Raw genomic sequence first — 20,307 nt, forward strand, 5'->3', positions numbered from 1 at the left:
ACCTATTCTTTGTCTAGAAAGTTTATGATTTATCACATATTTTTAAAAATATGTATCATTTTTAGGTACTACCTGCTCCAGTGAATGTTAGTTTTACGCTACACCAGAGGTAGCTTTCATTTTATTCAGTAAACACCGAGTGTCTATTTTATAGTTAAAGGAACACAAAAACAAATAGACCTCACTTTCATGGAGTTTATAGTTAAGTATTGTGGATTAAAATGTTAAAAGTCCTTAACATTTAAATATGTACAGAGTTTTGCAACTATGGGTTGTGCAGTGGAGAGGGTTTATTTGCTGAAAGAAACTGAAGAGGGAAGGAACTAAGAAGTAGAACTGAGAGAGTGCGTGTCCGGGGAAGGAGAGGAATATTGATGCATCAGATAGTTGGTTGGCTTTGGTCTGTCACAAGGTCAGGAGGGGTGGGGGTGAAAATAATCCACTAAATCTGGGTGTTCAGGTACTGGAAGCCTTACGAGGAGTATTGTCAGGGCACCTGGGTGGCTCAGTTAAGTGTCTGCCTTCGGCTTGGGTCATGATCCCAGGGTTCTGGAATCGAGCCCCCCTCATCAGGCTCCTTGCTGGGCGGGAAGCCTGCTTCTCCTCCTCCCAGTACTCTGCTTGTGTTCTGCTCTCACTGTCTCTCGCTCTGTCAAATTATAAATAAAATCTTTTTTTTTTTTTTTTAGATTTTATTTATTTATTTGACAGAGTGAGACACGGTGAGAGAGGAACACAAGTGGGGGGAGTGAGAGAGGGAGAAGCAGGCTTCCCGCTCAGCAGGGAGTCTGACTCAGGGCTCCATCCCAGTACCCTAGGATCATGACCCAAGCCAAAGGCAGATGCCCAATGACCGAACCACCCAGGTGCCCAAAAAGTAAATAAAAATTTTAAAAGAAAAAAGTGCTCTCAGTGTCATGATGAAGGGAGGAGCCAATTGAGGAATGAATAGGAGTGTTGAAAAGGTCAGAGAGCTTGACATTTTGTTATACAATGATTGGTAAAGAAAGACTATTATTAAATAATTTTATAGTGTAAAATCTTTTACACATAAATACCAGTGCTTTCAAGTTATTAATACCTGATGAACTTACTCTTATTCTTCACTTAACAGTAGTTGTTATTCAGAGGCAGTATAATCAGAATTCAAGGGTTTGAAACCTGGCTCTGGTGTTTCTAGCCACCTTTTTAAAAGATACTTAATCTCTCTGGGCCTCAGGTTCCTCATCTGCAAAAGAGTAGTTATAACAGAGCCTGTCTTAAAGTGTAGGCAGAAATAAGTATGATCATGTCTCTAAAGGTGAGCTATTATATTAGTATTATTATCATCAAGGAAATTAGGATAGTTTTCAGTACCAAGTTCAGGGTTCCTCATTTTTTTCTCCCTTTTGCTATCTTCTCATACCCACCCTGTGTATAACACAGTACTTTGTTGAGGTATATTTCGAAGCAACAATTTACTTTTTTACCTTTAAAATTAATTGTGATCTGCCACTGGTCAGAGCTTTGGCACTGCATAAAGTATAAACCCTTTAAACCCTTTGTAGCTTTTGTGGATTCTAGACTAAGAAGCTGTCTTGTTTTTTTAAGTTTATTTATTTTTTTAGTAATCACTACACCCAAAGTGGGGCTTCAACTCATGATCCTGAGATCAAGAATTGCTTGCTCTTCTTACTGAGCCAGCCAGGTGCCCCAGAACCTATCTTCTAATTTTAAATCTGGTCCTGTTTTCTATTATTTGTGCTCTAATGAAAAATACAGCTAAATTTAGCAAAAACAAGCACGTTTGGAGTCTCGATATTTGGCTTTGGGATATGTATATCTAAAAGTACTTGAAATTAATTTTAAGGCTGGGGAGGTTTATTTATTTATTTATTTTTAAAGATTTTATTTATTTATTTGACAGAGAGAAATCACAAGTAGTTGCAGAGGCAGGCAGAGAGAGAGAGAGGGAAGCAGGCTCCCTGCTGCGCAGAGAGCCCGATGTGGGACTCGATCCCAGGACCCTGAGATCATGACCCGAGCCGAAGGCAGCGGCTTAACCCACTGAGCCACCCAGGCGCCCCTGGGGAGGTTTATTGATAATGTTTTTTAAGCTATAAAAAAGAAATTGAAGTGATTCTGAATAAATTTTGTCCAGAGAATACTTTTTGTATCTGAGCTGCTTCTCAGAATGGCCAAAAAAAGAGCATAGTTTTTATAAAATGATTCATATAGTTTTACAGTTCGATGTACAAATGACCGCTCAGTTGGGGTCTGTGCTCTCTTGGCTGTCCTTTCTAGAACTCTGACACTGGCTTGGATGGAGACAAGGGACAGACATTCTTGTGCATGCACTTAACAGAGGGGTGGGGAGAGGTTTCTCTAGCCTGTCCTGAGGTTGAGTATACCAGCTGTAACTAACAGTAGTCTTTGATTAGCTAGTTGGCTGGTTGGGTGTAATTCATTTGTGGGTAGCATTTATTTTGGAATGGCTCCTTCTTTTTACCCTAGAGATACATGCAGAAGAACGTTCTACGTTTTCATCTGCATATTGACTCTTCACATATTTGAAGGGCAACATTTTCTTGCCTCTCTTCCCCAAGACTTTCCTTTACTAATTTCTCCCAATTCCTGTTTCTCATCTATTTTACCGTGGTATCTATATTCTTTGCCATCCTGGCTGTTTTCCATTGGAGGCACTCCGGTTTTTCAGTGTGATTTTTCTTAAAATGTGATAATCCGAATGGAATCAAAGACTGTCGCTGTCTGACCCATGAAGAGTGCAGGGAAACTTTTCCATCTCTGGATCTAGACAGTCACAACTGTAATAAAGAAGCTCTGTTTTACGGTTATTTTGCTTTCACTTTAGAAAAAGTTGCTCTTGGGTGGTTCAGTAAGTTAAGCATCTACCTTCAGCTCAGGTCATGATCCCAGGGTGCGAGGATCAAGCTGGCATCAGGCTCTGCTCAGTGCGAAGTCTGCTTCTCCCTCTGCCTCTCTCCCTGGCTTCTGCTCTCTTTTACTCACACACACTCTCTCCCTCTCAAATAAATTAATAACTCTTAAAAAAAAACCAAACTTAAAAAAAGAAAACCTTGCTTGTGGTTCATGTTGAATCTATTGTTGTCTAAAGCTCAAGGTCTTATTTTGTCTCTGTCCTTCAGCAATGAATAATTTAAAAACTACAATGTAACTAGTGAATTTCATTTTTTCTTTAGCTCTGTTTTGTTGTAATTAAAGAATATTTGATAGGCATTTTACTTTCATGAGTTTTTATGTTTCCCCCTTTTATTTTTTAACTTTAAAACAGTTGGCTTTGTTTCTTATTTTTAAATTTTTATTTATTTATTTATTTAATATTTTATTTATGTATTTGACAGAGAGAGAGAGATCACAAGCAGGCAGAGAGACAGGCAGAGAGAGGGGGAAGCAGGCTCCCCACTGGACAGAGAGCCCAATGCAGGGCTCGATCCCAGGACCCTGAGACCATGACCTGAGCCGAAGGCAGAGGCTTTACCCACTGAGCCACCCAGGCGCCCCTTATTTTTGGAATTTTTAAAATCTTTTTTTTTTTTTTTTTTAAGATTTTATTTATTTATTTGACAGAGAGAAATCACAAGTAGATGGAGAGGCAGGCAGAGAGAGAGAGGGAAGCAGGCTCCCTGCTGAGCAGAGAGCCCGATGCGGGGAGCCCGATGCGGGACTCGATCCCAGGACCCTGAGATCATGACCTGAGCCGAAGGCAGCGGCTTAACCCACTGAGCCACCCAGGCGCCCCTATTTTTGGAATTTTTAGAAGCTATTTCATAGCATTTATATTCTCTGAGGCCTGAAGTTTTTACTCCTCATTTCTTTCATGTGCCCATTGTGAGGTGTGGCGGCACTGACTGCATGAGTTACCCACCAGCCTGAAATATTACTCTCAAGTTTTGATACTGCAGAGTGTTGCTCAGAGTATTTTCATGCATGCACCTAGAATATGTCTAGTTGTGTACATGAGCAACATAATACACGAACCATTGTTATTTCTCAAGTGTTTGAATCCATTTACATTCTTACCAGCGTGTCTAAGTGGTCCTGTTGATTCACCACCTCTCCAACACTTGATAGATTTCTTAATTTTTGCTCATCTAGTGGGTGCAAAATGGTATTTAATTGTGGTCCCAATTTACATTTTCTTGATTATGAATAAAGCAGAGAATCTCTTAAAAAAGAAGTTGGCTTTGTGTTGTGTAATAACCATTTAAAAATTCTCAAGACAGTGGATCATAGTTATTGGAACAGGCATTAAAGTTTGAGGACAGAATATTGCAAGATTTAAAAAAATTTTAACTCCTGAGGAGTGACTAAACAATATGTTTGATGTAGTCTATGGTATTTTTGTGATCAGAAATATCCTGGCTTATACTTTTGTCTTGACCTGGGAGTCTGGGCACCAGGTTAAATCCTTTGGAGACAGATTGCCTAAGTTTAGAGCTTGATTGCTGCTTACTAGCTGTGTGATTTTGGGCAACTTACTCAACCTCCCCACACTTGAGGCTCCTTATTGGGAAACTGTGTTAAGAATACCAGCCTCGTAGAGTCATTTGGAGGAATCAGTGAGATAATGTGTAGTGCATCATGCCTGGTGCAAGGCAAACAAGCCAGAAATGATTGTGCTGTCATCATCATTGGAAAACACATTTGAGTTTTAAAAAATAATTATAAATGAATTTTTGATGATACTACCCCTTTATAATTAAGACCTTTTTTCCCCCATCTTTTTTCTTCAAGTAATCAAGTATAGACACATAAGCTTTTTTTTTTTTTTTTTTTTAAGATTTTATTTATTTATTTGAGAGAGAGTGAGAGAGAGCATGAGAGGGGAGAAATTCAGAGGGAGAAGCAGACTCGCCGACGGAGCTGGGAGCCTGAAGCGGGACTCGATCCCGGAAGTCTGGGATCATGACCTGAGCCAAAGGCAGTTGCTTAACCAACTGAGCCACCCAGGTGCCCCAAGACACATTAAGTTATTAGTTACAAGGCACATCAAATGGATTATGCTTCCCTGAAGTTCTGAGTCTGGTAGTATAGACAGATGAAGAAAAAGAAGTCACATTAATAGGTGATAAGTATGTTAAAATGAAATACACACAATATACTTAATCAGAGTTCCTCAACTTGTCCCCCTTAAGTTCTACCTATAAATCCGTTATGTACAGCTGTGGGATAGATTGTCTAAAAGTATAGCCTTGAGGGCGCCTGGGTGGCTCAGTGGGTTAAGCCGCTGCCTTCGGCTCAGGTCATGATCTCAGGATCCTGGGATCGAATCCCACATCGGGATCTCTGCTCAGCAGGGAGCCTGCTTCCTCCTCTCTCTCTCTGCCTGCCTCTCTGCCTACTTGTGATCTCTCTCTCTGTCAAATAAATAAATAAATAAATAATCTTAAAAAAAAAAAAAAAAAGTATAGCCTTGAATGTCTCTTTCCTGCTCAAGATCCCTTAAATTGCCTCCTGTGTCCCAAATAAAGTCCAATGCTTTAGTCTGGTGTTCTTTGCCTTTTATGTTCTGTCCTCAGTTGATTTTCCATGTGTTCCTTCCACTAATCCTAATACATCTTAAGTCTTCTGGTAAATCCAACTGCTTACAATTTTCAGCATGCTTCCTGGCTTCCACTTAGTGTGTTCCCATATTTTCAGAGGGTTTTCTGTGCTTTCTCTACCCGTTGAAGCTCCATATATTGCTTTTCATCCAGTTGCAGAACCTTAACCTGTCTCATTTGTGGCGGTTCCTCCTCCTAGCACCATTGTGATTTGGTTTTACAAACTTTTGTTCATTAACTCATTTGTTCATTTATTCAGTAAATCTGTATTGAAGTCAGATAGGAAAGCTACTACTGTCACTTACCTCATTCTCTCCTAGGCTTACTGACTGTGAGAGGTAAGAAAACAAGTTTTCTCAATCTGGGTGAGCAGACCCATCTGAGGTTGCAAGAGGTTTGCAGGGACAGGTGTGTGGTGCCATGGATTGAAATGCAGAGTCGGAGAAGCCTGAGGGGGAAAAAGAGGTGTGGGGAGCCTGTGGTTCTGAATCTGCTTTTTCCAAGTTGGTATTGTACTCTGTGCGTAGTGGCAACCTTTGGTTACATTTCTTAGTTGCCTAGTGAAAATATTAGGTGGTGGGGTGGTGGTGGTGATGATTGGGACTCAGTAGAATAGTTCATAAATTGTATGCTAAAATTAGGCACCACGTTTTGTTTTGTTTTTGCTTTTGTCTTGGGCTCTTAGATGTTTTTCTTTCAAATTGAAAGCATCAGTCTTTGTGGTTCGAAATGAGATAAGCTTCTGTGATACTTTATGTTGAAGATATCTACAACATTTTGCACATCGTTGAGACTCCTGTTCTTAACTATTGCCTGTGTCCTTGAGTTTTACTGTGCCAAACTCCTGTTAACTTTGATGAACACTATAAAATTAGATCTGTTATGGGGCAAAGAAGCCAGGTGAAAGGATTTTAGTTGTTGCTCTGATGTTGAAAGACAAAATTTTATGGCATATTTATTTATTAGTATTTTATTTATTTATTTCACAAGTAGGCAGAGAGACAGGCAGAGAGAGAGGGGGAAGCAGGCTCCCTGCTGAGCAGAAAGCCCGATGCGGGCCTCGATCCCAGGACTCTGAGACCATGACCCGAGCTGAAGGCAGAGGCTTAATCCAGCGAGCCCCCCAGGTGCCCCTGGCATATTCATTTAAATAGTTGTTTTGTTTTTGTTTATTTTGTTTTTTCCTTGAGTTTGGAAACTGCTTCTGTGAGTTTATAAACAATGTTCGGTAGTACAGGTCATGAAGTACTAGAGTAGCTGGCATGTTCTAGAGGAAAATTTCAGCCATGTAAGTAAGCCCTGTTTTGCCTCTCCAAGATGGAGCCCACTACTCCCCAAGTCACATTCTCTCTCCCATGCATTTGGGATGCAGACACGTAAACTCAGTTTGGTGTCAGATGCATCCAAGAGAGACTGCATGTTCATGTTTGAAGGATTTCTTAGATCTAAGACCATCTTCCTGAATATGAAGAGAGAATTAATGTTCCTGGAAGGAAAATTTGTTAAGACTTCTGATAGGTTGTAAGCAGTCTTTAACCATCTTGGGACTCCTAAAATACTCTACTTTTAGACCTGGAGTTGTGATAAAGAGTAGTAGTTAGCATCAGAGCCAGACTGCCTGGGTTCACGTACTAGTTCTGCCACTTTAACTAGAGTGTGTCCTTGAACAAGTTTCTCAACTGCTTTGTGTCTTAGTTTTCTCTGCTGGCAAGTGAAGATCATTAAATTCCTCACTTAGTGTGTTAGTGATAAAAACCAGGCACATAGTCCACTATTGGTTCAGTGATTATTACTTGAAAAGATGATTTTGCTTCCTATGTAAAATAAAAATAAGCAACAAATATGAAATCTTTCCAACTTCCTGCCCCATTAGCCATAAACTTACAGGCAGTCCTCATCCATAAATAGTCAGCGTTTTCATTTCTCAGAAGACAGAAGAGGATTTGTGAGCAGCATTGAGCCCACCTGAGATTTGATAGTTGAAGTGGCTTTTTCCCTCGTTTCACTTTGTCATATTCAGAATCTCAGCTCTAGTAATGGAGAAGGATTTAATGTAGGATTTAGGGCCTGTGTAGGGCAGGAGGCATACAAGAATAAAGGGTAAAGATAAAGAGATCCCTTGTGCTAATGTAGTACAGGGCCTAGGTTTGTTAGGGAAAAAATGATGTTAGGGAGAAAAGTGAAAAGGGAAGAATCAAGAGAAGAATCAAAATAAGATTCAGAAACAGGCTTTTTGTGAAAAGCTTGAGAGCATTACCGATATGTTGCCTGGATACCTAACCTATTTTCAATGTTGGGGAAACATCAGGAGAGGTAGGATCATGACTTGGATTGGTTAAGATAATTACTTTTTTTTCTAAGAACTCTTCTAGCTCTAAAATGTCTGTATTTTTATTTATATTCCTCTCCCCCATAAAGCCTCCAAATGATGATAATCTATAAGAATCTTGAAAAATTAGGAACCAAATTTATAAAATACATTCCTCCTTTTAAGAGTATAGTTAACTTCTAATAATTAACCTTAAATAGGGCAAAAAAAATTAGTAAGAATAAAACTGTTTTCTCTTTTTCATATTCTCTTCCTAGGAGCATTTATTCTTTCAAATAGTTATATAACTTTTCAGGGAAAAGGGGTGGAATTATTAAAAGATGATTGTGAAATAGCTGATGGGCATCTTAAAATTCTTACATAAGAGATATTAGTATTGTGTTTTTATACAACTTAGCCAGGATTAATGAGCATAACACTTGCTTCATTTATAAATTAATTTGGACACTTTTTACACTTCATTATCCATTCTGTGTAAATTTTTTGATGAGTTAGTTTGCTTAAGGCAACACTAAGCTTTCTCATTCATGGAGAATCTAGTTATCCCTTTGGTTTATCTCATGGGTAGAGCATAAAGTACTTGACAAAATTTGATCCGACAGTTTTACAGTTATATAACACAGAACAGAAGCTTAAAAACAACAAAAAAGAGGGAGAAGTGAGTGATTTATTATAGCAACCTATGTTTCTCTTCAGACCCTAACCATTTTTCTCTTGCCTTTAAACTATAGTAGACCCACCATAAGGCTAGTAATTTACAGTCATAAGTTAACCAATATTTTTTTATAAACAATTACAAACATTTAGAGGTGAAAAGGTCCTTAGGATTATCTTGTCCAGTTGCATCACATTACCAATGAGAATACAGAAGCTTAAAGAGGGTAAGTAACTCGCCCAGGATCACTGATTTAGCTAGTGGCAGAGCTGACCGAAGAACTAGGGTCATACATAGAATTCCAATTCCAATTGCTCTTTTCTTTTGTAATATGTGAATAGAATATTTAATAACAAGGGAATTATTATAATATTTTATGAAATATTTCATATAACCATGACAAGTAAGATTTTGCATATCGAGTAAAAATGATAATATTGGAAGGTATATTCAATTGTTTGGATTCCTGTTCTTTTAACCCTACTAGTGGTATGACATTGTTTCTTCATCTGTAGATTGGGGCTAATAGAAATATCTCATTGTCTTTTCATTGTGGCTCTCTCTTTAAAGTGTGGTATATGGTCACTTCTCAGTAAATGTTACTTGCTATTGTTAACTGATTTGTAATAATTTCTAAGTTCTTTCATCTTCAATTAATTGCTATCATGTAATCATTTAGCCAATGAAACTGAGCATTGAGAGCAACTGGTAATAAAAGTAATGGATTTAAGGACAGACTTGCAACCCAAAAACATTTTATTTTATTTTTTTTAAAGATTTTATTTATTTATTTGACAGACAGAGATCACAAGCAGGCAGAGAGGCAGAGAGAGAGAGAGGAGGAAGCAGCAGGCTCCCTGCAGAGCAGAGAGCCCGATTCGGGGCTCCATCCCAGGACCCTGGGATCAGGACCTGAGCCGCGAAGGCAGAGGCTTTAACCCACTGAGCCACCCAGGCGCCCCCAAAAACATTTTAGTAGGAGTGTATGTTGAGGGGGAGGCTTTGGAATTGAGAAATATTTTCTTATTTTTATTTTATTTTATTTATTTATTTATTTATTTATTTTTTAAAAGATTTTATTTATTTACTTGAGAGAGAGACAGTGAGAGAGAGCATGAACGAGGAGAAGGTCAGAGAGAAAAGCAGACTCCCCATGGAGCTGGGAGTCCAATGCGGGTCTCGATCCCTGGACTCCAGGATCATGACCTGAGCCGAAGGCAGTCGTCCAACCAACTGAGCCACCCAGGAATCCCTATTTTATTTTATTTTTAAAGCTTTTATTTATTTATTTGACAGAGAGAGAGATCACAAGTCGTCAGAGAGACAGACAAAGGGGGAGAGGGAAGCAGGCTTCCCAATGAGCAGAGAGCCCTTTGTAATGTGGGGCTCCATCCCAGGACCCTGGGATCATGACCTGAGCCGAAGGCAGAGACTTAACCCACTGAGCCACCCACGCGCCCCTCTAATTCTTTTCATTTTAAAAACTATGATGCTATAGTTTTTTAAACTGAATTCAGGGGTCACAACTACTTAGTGGCGTTTCTCTCCTCATTAATGCTCTTTATGCAAATTTCAAAGCTTTTAAATTGTTGGACTGTGGGGAAACAATTATTTCATTTTGTGTAAGTATGTGAATATTTAATAATATTTAATAATTTAATATTTAAAAATTAAAAAATAATTATTTTATATATAAAATAGTTATTTAATAATATAAGCCCAGAGACAATTATTTTTCTGTTTAAAAATGGCCATCTAGGGGCACCTGGGTGGCTCAGTGGGTTAAAGCCTCTGCCTTCAGCTCAGGTCATGATCCCAGGGTCTTGGAATCTAGCCCCGGATAGGGCTCTCTGCTCTGCAGGGAGCCTGCTTCCTCCTCTCTCTCTCTGCCTGCCTCTCTGCCTACTTGTGATCTCTGTCTGTCAAATAAATAAATAAATAAATAAAAAATAGCCACCTAAAGAGGTTTAAGAATGAAAGATAATGAATTTCTGTTTTTACACTTTATTTAATTTAGTCATGTTTTACTTGCCTTTGATTTATAATAGTATTTTCTTATGGTAAGCACTGCTATACCTATGGTGAAATGTTTTCTAAAATGTGCTGACATACTGGTGATTTAGGATATTTTCTAAGTGGTACTCAGGTGAACATTTAAATGATGATAATTAGAAATTTTAATGCTGTTTAGGAAAATGTATAATCTAATATATCACATTGGTGGTTTTATAGTTAAGGATGAATAAAATGTTTCTTAAAAAGTGAACTGAGGGGCGCCTGGGTGGCTCAGTGGGTTAAAGCCTCTGCCTTTGGCTCAGGTCGTGATCCCAGGGTCCTGGGATCCAGTTGGGGCTCTCTGCTCCGCAGGGAGCCTGCTTCCTCCCCTCTCTCTCTCTGCCTGCCTCTCTGCCTACTTGTGATTTCTCTCTCTCTGTCAAATAAATAAAATCTTAAAAAAAAAAAAAAAAAAGTGAACCGAGAGGGCGCCTGGGTGGCTCAGTTCTTAAGCTTCTGCCTTCCACTCAGGTCATGATCCCAGGGTCCTAGGATCCAGCCCTAGTTTGGCTCCCTCCTTCAGTGGGAAGCCTGCTTCTCCCTCTCCCACTCCCCCTGCTTCTGTTCCCTTTCTCACTGTCTCTCTCTCTCTCTATCAAATAAATAAAATCTTAAAAAAAAAAAAGAAAAAGAAAAAGTGAACTAAGGTTCTCCTACGTGCTACAACACGGATCACCTTAAAACCACTGTGCTAAGTGAAATAAGCCATCCACAAGGGGACAGCTATTGTGTGATTCCACTTACAAAGTTCCTGGATTAGGCAAATTCATAGAGACAAAGAATAGAATGGTGGTTAGTAGTGGGTGAGGGAAGAGGGGTTGGAGCGGTGATTGTTCAGTGGATACAGAGTTTCTGTTTTGGATGGTGAAAAAGTTGTGGAAACCAGAGAGTGGTGATGGTTGTACAACAGTGGGGGTATTCTTACTGCCACAGAATTATAAATCTAGGAATAGTTAAAATGCTGTGTCGTATGCATATTTACCATATTAAAAAAGAGGAGGGGAGGAAAGATGGAGAGAGCTGTGTGGATATTTTCAAAGAAGTGAATTGAGGGGCGCTTGACTGGTTCAGTTGGTAGAACTTGACTCTTGATCTTAGAGTTGTGAGTTCAAGCCCCACTTCGGGTGTAGAGCTTACTTAATAAAGAAAATTAACAGAAGTGATTTGAGAAATACATTAGTTAAATAGTGATAGAGGCATTTAACACCCTATGAAAAATGTTAATGGTGGTATGTAAATTATTGAAGGTAGGGCAGCTTTAGGATGGAGGACAGATCAATGGCTTAGGGAGGCCTCCTCTTGTATCTGACTCACTCTGCTGTGGACTAGTGGGTGGGTCCACACATGACTCTTCCCTGAAGCGTATTAGATAAGAAACCAGGACTTCCCGAGACTGTTTACTGCTTTTAAATTGTCTTATTCTGGGCTGTATCATTGGGCTCTTTATTCAGATCACCTACTTTGCCTATTTATTAGACTTATCTTGCAATAATGGAACCAAAAACATGCACTTAAAACGTGACATTAGCAGTTAAAATCTTTTAAGAACCATAATTATCATAGTAACAGTAGATGAAAAAGAAAGAAAATCATCAAAAACTTGCTGTTCAGTCCAGTTTTTCCTTATACATCCATTTTGTATTCTTTATCTAGAATGCCATATTATTTTTGTGTGATTATAATCACTGTGCTTTTGTAGGCTAAGTTTTTGACAGACTTCAAACATTAAGTTTTATCCTTTAGATTATGATTACTGTTAGCAAATGAAATTTTTATTTTTATTACTTAAAAAAAATTTTTTTTTAAGATTTTTAGGGGCACCTGGGTAGGTGAGTCAGTTGGGTGTCCCAACTCTTGGTTTTGACTCAGGTCATGATCTGAGGGTGGTGAGATCAGCCTGGCCTCTGCTTGTTCCTCTCCTCTGCTCCTCCCCTGCTCACTCTCTCTCTTTCTCTGAAATGAACAAATCTTTAAAAAAAAATTGAAAGATTTTTAGGTAATCCCTTCAACCAAGGTAGGGCTTGAACTCACAACCCTAAGATCAAGAGTCACATGCGCCACCTACTGAGCCAGTCAGGTGTCCGAGCAAATGAAAAACAAAATTTTTTTAAGGTAAGCTTGATGCCCAGTTTGGGCTCCAGCGTGGGTCTTGAATTCACAACCCTGAGATCAAGACCTGAGCTGAGATCAAGAGTTAGAACTGACTGAGCCACCCAGCACCCCAGCAAATGAAATTTTCAAATATATTTCATTCATAGCTTGTTCTGGTAGCTAATTTTCAAGAGAGTCTTTTGAGTTGGTTTAAGGGAAATGGTGTAATAGTAATCTTTCTTGAGCTTCATCTAGTCAGTGGTCTGGTATGTTAAATGTCTCAATATTTTACTTGAATTTAAGCTGGGATTTTGTCTGCAAGAGAGTAAAAACAATACATTCTCTTAACTAGCATCCTAATTATGCTTCTTCCATCTACTAATATTTGGTTTGTGTTTTTAGTTTTACCTAAAAATTTTAAAAAATTTATTTCTTTATTTTAGAGCTTGAGAGCAGGGGGACGGGACAGAGGGAAGAAGAATGCTGAAGCAGATTCTCTGCTGAGCTCAGAGCCCCATGCAGGGCTCCATCCTAGGATCCAGAGATCCTGACCTGAGCTGAATTTAAGGAATTACTCATTATTTTCTATTTCATTGCTTATTTTTAATATAAATGAATGTTTCAAAGTTTTCTTATTTTTAAAGATTTTATTTATTTATTTGAGAAACAGTGAGAGAGAGAGAGACAGCATGAAGAGGGAGAGAGGCAAGGCAGATAGAGAGGAGAAGCACATTCCTGCAGGAACCTGATGGGTCTTGATCCCAGGACCCCAGATTACCACCAGAACAAAGGCAGATGCTCAACCAACCGAGCCACCCAGGCTCACCATAAAGTTTTCTTTTGATGTCCATTTTCAATCAGCAGGCTCAAATTGTTGTCTGTCTTGGCATAGTGTAAGTGAAGTTTCCTTAAAGTGCGGTGTTAAAATAAGTTTTTTCTATGAGTAAAGAAAGATAACATTTCATATGCTGAAACATTTGTCCTGTGTTGGTTGTTGTAGAGGATGGCATTCCCTGTGGATATGCTGGATAATTGCAGTCATGAGGAATTGGAAAATTCTGCTGAAGATTATATGTCAGATCTAAGGTGTGGGGACCCCGAAAACCCTGAATGTTTTTCTCTTCTCAATATTACGGTAAGGTGTGCAAAAATGGTTTTTGTCAACCTTTTCAGTTGAGTTTACACATGAAATCAGTATCTTATTTTTTAATCATTTAAAAATGTTAACTGATCACTTTGGAAATTTGCATCAGAAGACTATTCAGTAAAATTTAAGTACTGATTGGTTAGTACAGCAGCATGATCAAGTCTTAAAAAGACACTCTATAGGTTATTGCTTAATATTTATATTTTGCCTTTAAAATTACATATAAGTTTTGCTGAGATGCGTTACTGTATTTGACATACCTAAATTAAATTTACTTTAGATTTGGAATTTGTGATTTTAGAAATTTATTTTTACTATTAGAAAAGTTTATTTAACAGAAAAGTTCAATATGAAAATGCACACGGACCTGATTTTTATATTGTAGTAGGAACAGGTACTGTGGAGAGGGGACATGTGGAAGCAGTTGATTCTTCTGATGAACACATCCATTGTATATACTCGTTCTAAGGCTTCTAACATGATGATACTATTTCCTCATATTACCACCATTCTGATATTGTTCTGTTGCCCACTGGTTGTCATGTCCACACATTCATCTATCACAAGATTCATAAATGGATCGAACTCCCGCAATATTCCTTGGACATGTTTGCCACCATTTAATTTCATTGATAATTTCTTGTCCATAAATTTTTTCAACTCGGGAGAGTGAGCTTTGCTCATGGGGTCTACTTGGGGAGCTCAAAGATGCCTCCAAACAGATTTCGTGGCATCCTTTGGGCTCCTGTGGTGGGCCCGGCCTAGAAATTTTTTAATAAAAAAATAATCAAAACATTGAATAACACATTTTCATGTCACAAATCTTCCTTTTTCTATCAAACTTCCTAATTAGTAAGCATGATATATTGTGATAGAAGGATTGTTAGCATTCCACTGTGAACCAGATAGTTCTTTAGCCTCTTTAGGCCTCAGAGTTTTCTCCTAGAAAATGATGTTTATTTTTATCTATCTATTTATTTATTTATTTTTAGAAAATGATGTTTAAAGGCTTCTTTAAAGTCTGTTCTTCTAAAGGCACCATATTTTATAATTATCTGAATTGTAATATCTGTAAATGGGGAATTATGGTCAGATTAATGAAGGTAGAAAAATCTTAAATCTTAAAATCTTATTTATCTCAGTGTAAAAACAAAGGTACCTTTCTGATGTCTTTTACTATAAAATGGAATCCCCCCGAAGTTGTCTGAATAAAAGATGATAAACTATAGGTGTTTTTTAATGAGTTTATGTACCATATCATGCCTTTGTTTTTATTAAAGTGTGTGGCTAGAGCACAGTGGTAGTATTTGTTGAAATAAACTTAAATTTTTTATAATAAAGTTTAAATAAACTTAAACTTAAAATTTTCCCCCAAGATAGTAAAATTCCTGCAAAAAGGAAGTCTGATTTACTTTTTTTTGATAGTAGAAATATCTTCTATGAAATTAAGTTACATAATTAGCATTAATGTAGAGAAAGTTTAATATTTTGGTAGAAGCATGGTTTTTTGTCCAATATTTTCTTAATAGACTTCACTAATCTCTAATCAATTGTCATTTCAGATTCCTATTAGCCTGTCAAATGTAGGCTTTGTACCTCTTTATGGTGGAGATCAGACTGAGAAAATTCTTGCTCTTTTTGCACCTGAGGACTCACTCACAGGTCTCTTTTCTGCTTAATCTTTATCAATTGAGAAATTTTTCTCCGAACAGTTATTAAAAAGTAGCTGTATGAGGGGTGCCTGGGTGGCTCAGTGGGTTAAAGCTCTGCATTCGGCTCAGGTCATGATCCCAGAGTCCTGGGATGGAGCTCCTGCTTAGTGGCTCTCTGCTCAGCAGCGGGCCTGCTTCCTCCTTACTCACTGACTGCCTCTCTGCCTACTTGTGACCTCTGTCAAATAAATAAATAATATCTTTAAAAAAAAAAGTAGCTGCATGAAAGAATTTAAAAAACTGTTTCAAACTAAATTTTGGAAAATAAAATTTTCACTTGCTTATAATTAAATGTTTAATGTGTGAAATAAGATAAAGTGGTATAAAATGGGGCCACATTGTATAATAAAGTGGGTATATTTAAAGTTACCTGTATAAACTTTTTCAAATAATAATATATACGGTAAAGCTTAAGTGTTAATAATCATTTATTCTCTTTTAGCTGTGGCACTTTATCTTGCTGATCAGTGGTGGGCTATTGATGATATTGTGAAAACATCGGTCCCTTCTAGAGAGGGGCTTAAGCAGGTAACAAGATCCTATAATTTAAAAGTGTTTTTTCTGAGATCATTTCACAATGTTTCCCAGAGACACTGAAAGTTGTTGAAATTATTGAGTACTTCCCCATTTTAGTATAACCAGGTTGTATTAAACCATCTGAGTTTCATTGTTGTGATGAAACTAGTAGTCTGATTGGGCTTCCTCGATATTACGTGGTTCTAAAAGTATTAGAGAATTGGGTGATACCTATGGGTCACTTGAACTGGAGTGACCTGTATTGACGTTAGCTTCTGATTTTCTCACAGGGTAGAGAAAAAGTTGTTCTGTCTGTATATTTGCCAAGGTTCTCTGTCTCTAGGAGAGACTGACCAGAAAACTTTCCTGTCAGTAGGGCCATGTCAGGTGGTCTAATCAAGTGTTCTAATCAGTGAACCAGAAGGGAGAACCTTAGTAGTATACTGCCAGACTTTCTCCTTTTTTCTGCCCCAGTCATCATTTTATCGTTTACTTAGAGAAAGACACAGTGGCATGCTGATCATTTCTGCCTGCCACAGTTCTGAATGGGAGAACAGTCTGTGAAAGGCAGAATTAAGAAGCAAAGAGCATTATGAGCAAACATGATGAAAAGTAGTACCCAAGTGTTCAAACAATTAACTGCACATGTATACCATGAAAAACAAGCTAAAAGAGCATATAGGAAGATGATTGGGCTTTAGTTAATTAGCAGTAAAACCAAGGTAAGCAAAAAAGCTAATAAAAACACTTAAGCTTATATAGGCAAAGCCCCCACAGTCTTAGCAACAACTTCACTTCATTGAGTTCTTTAATATCTGCAAGTCCCAGTGGAGAGATTAAGGATGTGGGGCAGTTTCAAGGGAGAGGACTAGGACTAGAATGGCCAGAGTGCCCAAAATTGCATTAGATCAGTCTTTTCCTTTAGTTGTTCCTGTGGTATGAAATTTAGGGGAATGCCATGGCTTTCTTCAATTTTTTTTTTTTTAGGCTATGTGGCTCCAGGGTATCAAAGTCTAGTCTTTGGCTGTGGTCAGCTCAGGATGAAGAAGAATTTTATACTGGTCAGAGCTGTTCAGGGAAGGAATGGGTTGTCCTGAAAGCTAGTGAACTTTGTCATTTCCTGTGTTGTTTGGTATCTGACATCCTGTAGTGTGTAGTATGGTTATGGTGAGAGTAGAGTATGTATAGTTAATGCTTTTTTCCCCTTCACTCACCTAATTAGAGGCCACTCTTGTGCTTCTTTAAGGAGACTTGGACAAATAAACTTTATGGATAGAATTCTTGTTTTTAGTGATGAAAGATGTCTATGGGGAAAACCCTATCATTTGATGTCAGAAAGTTGGTGAGGGGGTCCCAGTGACCATGTGGCCTTTCATGTAGGAATTGAGGCTCTGCTTCCATTCTGTGATTGCCCCAAGTTTGTTTTTATCAGATTTGCTTGTGCCACTGTCATCACTTATATGATCTAGCAAGAAGGGTCTGTGGGTTTGTGTGTGCAGTGAACTGTCAATTCCTTATAGTTACACAACTAGGACATGACTGTTAAATGAAAATTTTACCTGGAAAAGATGAGAAAGGCCTTGCTCACCAAATAAGGTAATTATTCTTAAAGTCTTAGAGGATTACATGAAGCTCCCCCCTCCGCTCCTGCTTTTTACTTACTATTGAGGCTAAAGGAGTGAAAAAGTTGAAGCAATAGAGGTGGTGGGGCAGCAGTTAGCTTGGGGGGAGACCCCAGATCTGGGCAACTGGAAGAAAAAAGAACACACTTGAACACTGAGGAAGAGATGCAGGGCATTGGTCCATTAGAATCTCGTTTTACCTGTTCTAGAATTTTGCTGAGACAGTATTTCACCTAATATGTGTTTGTAGAAATGGATTATTACTCTTATGAATGATGGGTCTCATCTGTGTGATGAAGGGTTTAAGAAATCATTTTGAGTGTATTCAAAGTGCTTTGAATACTAGTCTGAGGTGTGGAAGCAGGGAGCAAGGTAGGTCGCATTCTGAATGGATATATATCATAACTGTTGTGCCTGGTGTCTGACTCTCTTTCCAGGTGAGAACTCTTGGGGAGAGAGTGGTTCTGTATGTTCTGAATCGAATTATTTATAGAAAACAGGAAATGGAGAGAAATGAGATACCATTCCTGTGTCACAGCAGTACTGATTACGCCAAGATTCTTTGGAAGAAAGGAGAGGCCATTGGGTTTTATTCAGTTAAGCCTACAGGTGAGTCTTTAAAAGTTATTTAAACTATTTATTATGGAAACCTCCTTTTTTTTTTTTTTTAAGATTTTATTTATTTATTTGACAGAGAGAGATCACAGTAGGAGAGAGGAAGGGAAGAGATCACAGAGAGAGGAAGGGAAGCAGGCCCCCTGCCGAGCAGAGAGCCCGATGCAGGACTCGATCCCAGGACCCTGAGATCATGACCTGAGCTGAAGGCAGCGGCTTAACCCACTGAGCCACCCAGGCGCCCTGGAAACCTCCTTTTTAGACCCCATACCATATTGGTATCTTTTTGAGTGACTCTTTAGAGTTTAAATTGAGGTGATTTTACTTAATATTTCATGGGAGTATTTCTACCTTTCTCTGTAAATGAGGGTTGTTAGGAAAGTCTTGAAGAACAAAACAAAAATAAATGTTTGACAGAGGGTCAGATCTCCATGTATGTACAAAGAAAGTTGTGCATTGAGCCTCCTGTTTGACAGTCTTGACACCCTACCACATCCTTCCCTTTATTTAAAGTGTTTGATTCCTGCTGTTGTCACAGTTCTGGGCTGCTTTTAAAATAGTTGTCTACCCGTGGACCAAATGCGTAGCCTTTGTCTCCCTCACATAGCTGATTCAGCCTGGCTTATTAAGGGCAGCTTTGCTGATTACCATGAAAAACAAAATAATATATTTAGAGAATTTGAATAGCTTTGAAACTGTTAATCTATGAAGTTTGGATTTTTTTTTATTCTTTTTTTTTTTTTTTTAATAAACAAATAATGTATTTTTATCTCCAGGGGTACAGGTCTGTGAATCGCCAGGTTTACACACTTCACAGCACTCACCTTAGCACATACCCTCCCCAATGTCCATAACCCCACCCACCTCTCCTGACCCCCCTCCCCCAGCAACCCTCAGTTTGTTTTGTGAGATTTAAGAGTCACTTATGGTTTGTCTCCCTCCCAATCCCATCTTGTTTCATTTATTCTTCTCCTACTCCCCCTAACCCCCCATGTTGCATCTCCACTTCCTCCTATCAGGGAGACCATATGATAGTTGTCTTTCTCCGATTGACTTATTTCACTAAGCATGATACCCTCTAGTTCCATCCACATCGTTGCAAATGGCAAGATTTCATTCCTTTTGATGGCTGCATAGTATTCCATTGTATATATACACCACATTAAAGTTTGGATTTTTGATCCTAAGACCCAACTATACCCTATTCCTAAAAGATGGGTGGTTCATTCTGCATTACCTATTTTCCTGCCATTTCTGCTCCCTAGAGGTACTGGAGCCAGAAAGATTTAACTTGCTTTGATCCATGTACACATACACCCTACACCTTATAACCACCACAAAACAAAGTTGGCCTTTCCTGTACCTTGACCAGAAGACCTTTCATAGAGAACACTCACATTATTTTCAGCCTTTCTCACATTTTACACCTTCCATATTCAGCCCTTTTGGTCAGATCAAGTCTAAAGATGATACTGAATTCACTGTTGGTATACAGAACAGTTGTGACTGATGCCTTAATCACAAAATTAGTACACACTTAAGATAAGAATTAGTAAATTAAAAAAAAAAAAGAATTAGTGCATGCAGTTGGTGAGGTCACTTTTTCTCAAAAATAAAAAACTGAGATCTTTATACTTTAAACTGGTTTGCTGTTTTATTTTTTTCCAAGATTCATTTATTTAGTGTAGAGGGAGAGAGATTGCACACCTGGGGGCAGAGGTAGAGGGAGAGGGAGAGAGAGAATCTCAAGCAGACTCCCTGATGAGTACAGAGCCTGACTTGGGGCTCAATTCACAGCCCTAAGATCATGACCTCAGTGGAAATCAAGAGCTGAAGGCTCAGACAACAGAGCACCCAGTTACTCTAGCTGATTTGCTGATTTAATAAATACTTTGGTTCTCCTCTCATTTATTCTTGGGGCACCTGGGTGGCTCAGTGGGTTAAGCCGCTGCCTTCGGCTCAGGTCATGATCTCAGGGTCCTGGGATCGAGTCCCGCATGG

At 38.6% G+C, this 20,307-nt stretch overlaps 1 protein-coding gene and 1 pseudogene across 6 annotated transcripts in view; one reads left to right on the plus strand and one right to left on the minus strand.

Moving 5' to 3' along the window:
- Window positions 1-20,307, plus strand: part of FAM169A (family with sequence similarity 169 member A) — a 104,263-nt gene that overhangs the window by 45,475 nt on the left and 38,481 nt on the right. For all 5 annotated transcript variants that reach the window (XM_082724957.1, XM_082724956.1, XM_082724958.1 and 2 more), the window contains exons 2-5: window positions 13,695-13,829; window positions 15,404-15,503; window positions 15,996-16,081; window positions 18,129-18,300. In XM_082724957.1, coding sequence (XP_082581083.1) covers window positions 13,695-13,829; window positions 15,404-15,503; window positions 15,996-16,081; window positions 18,129-18,300 — 493 coding nt within the window. The remainder of the gene's footprint in view (window positions 1-13,694; window positions 13,830-15,403; window positions 15,504-15,995; window positions 16,082-18,128; window positions 18,301-20,307) is intronic.
- On the minus strand, window positions 14,337-14,525 carry LOC309860881 (small nuclear ribonucleoprotein G pseudogene; annotated as a pseudogene). Its single transcript has one exon. The product of its transcript is annotated as a small nuclear ribonucleoprotein G pseudogene (transcript).

This window comes from Mustela nivalis (genome assembly GCF_964662115.1).
Source record: "Mustela nivalis genome assembly, chromosome: 3".
Classification (NCBI taxonomy): domain Eukaryota; kingdom Metazoa; phylum Chordata; class Mammalia; order Carnivora; family Mustelidae; genus Mustela; species Mustela nivalis.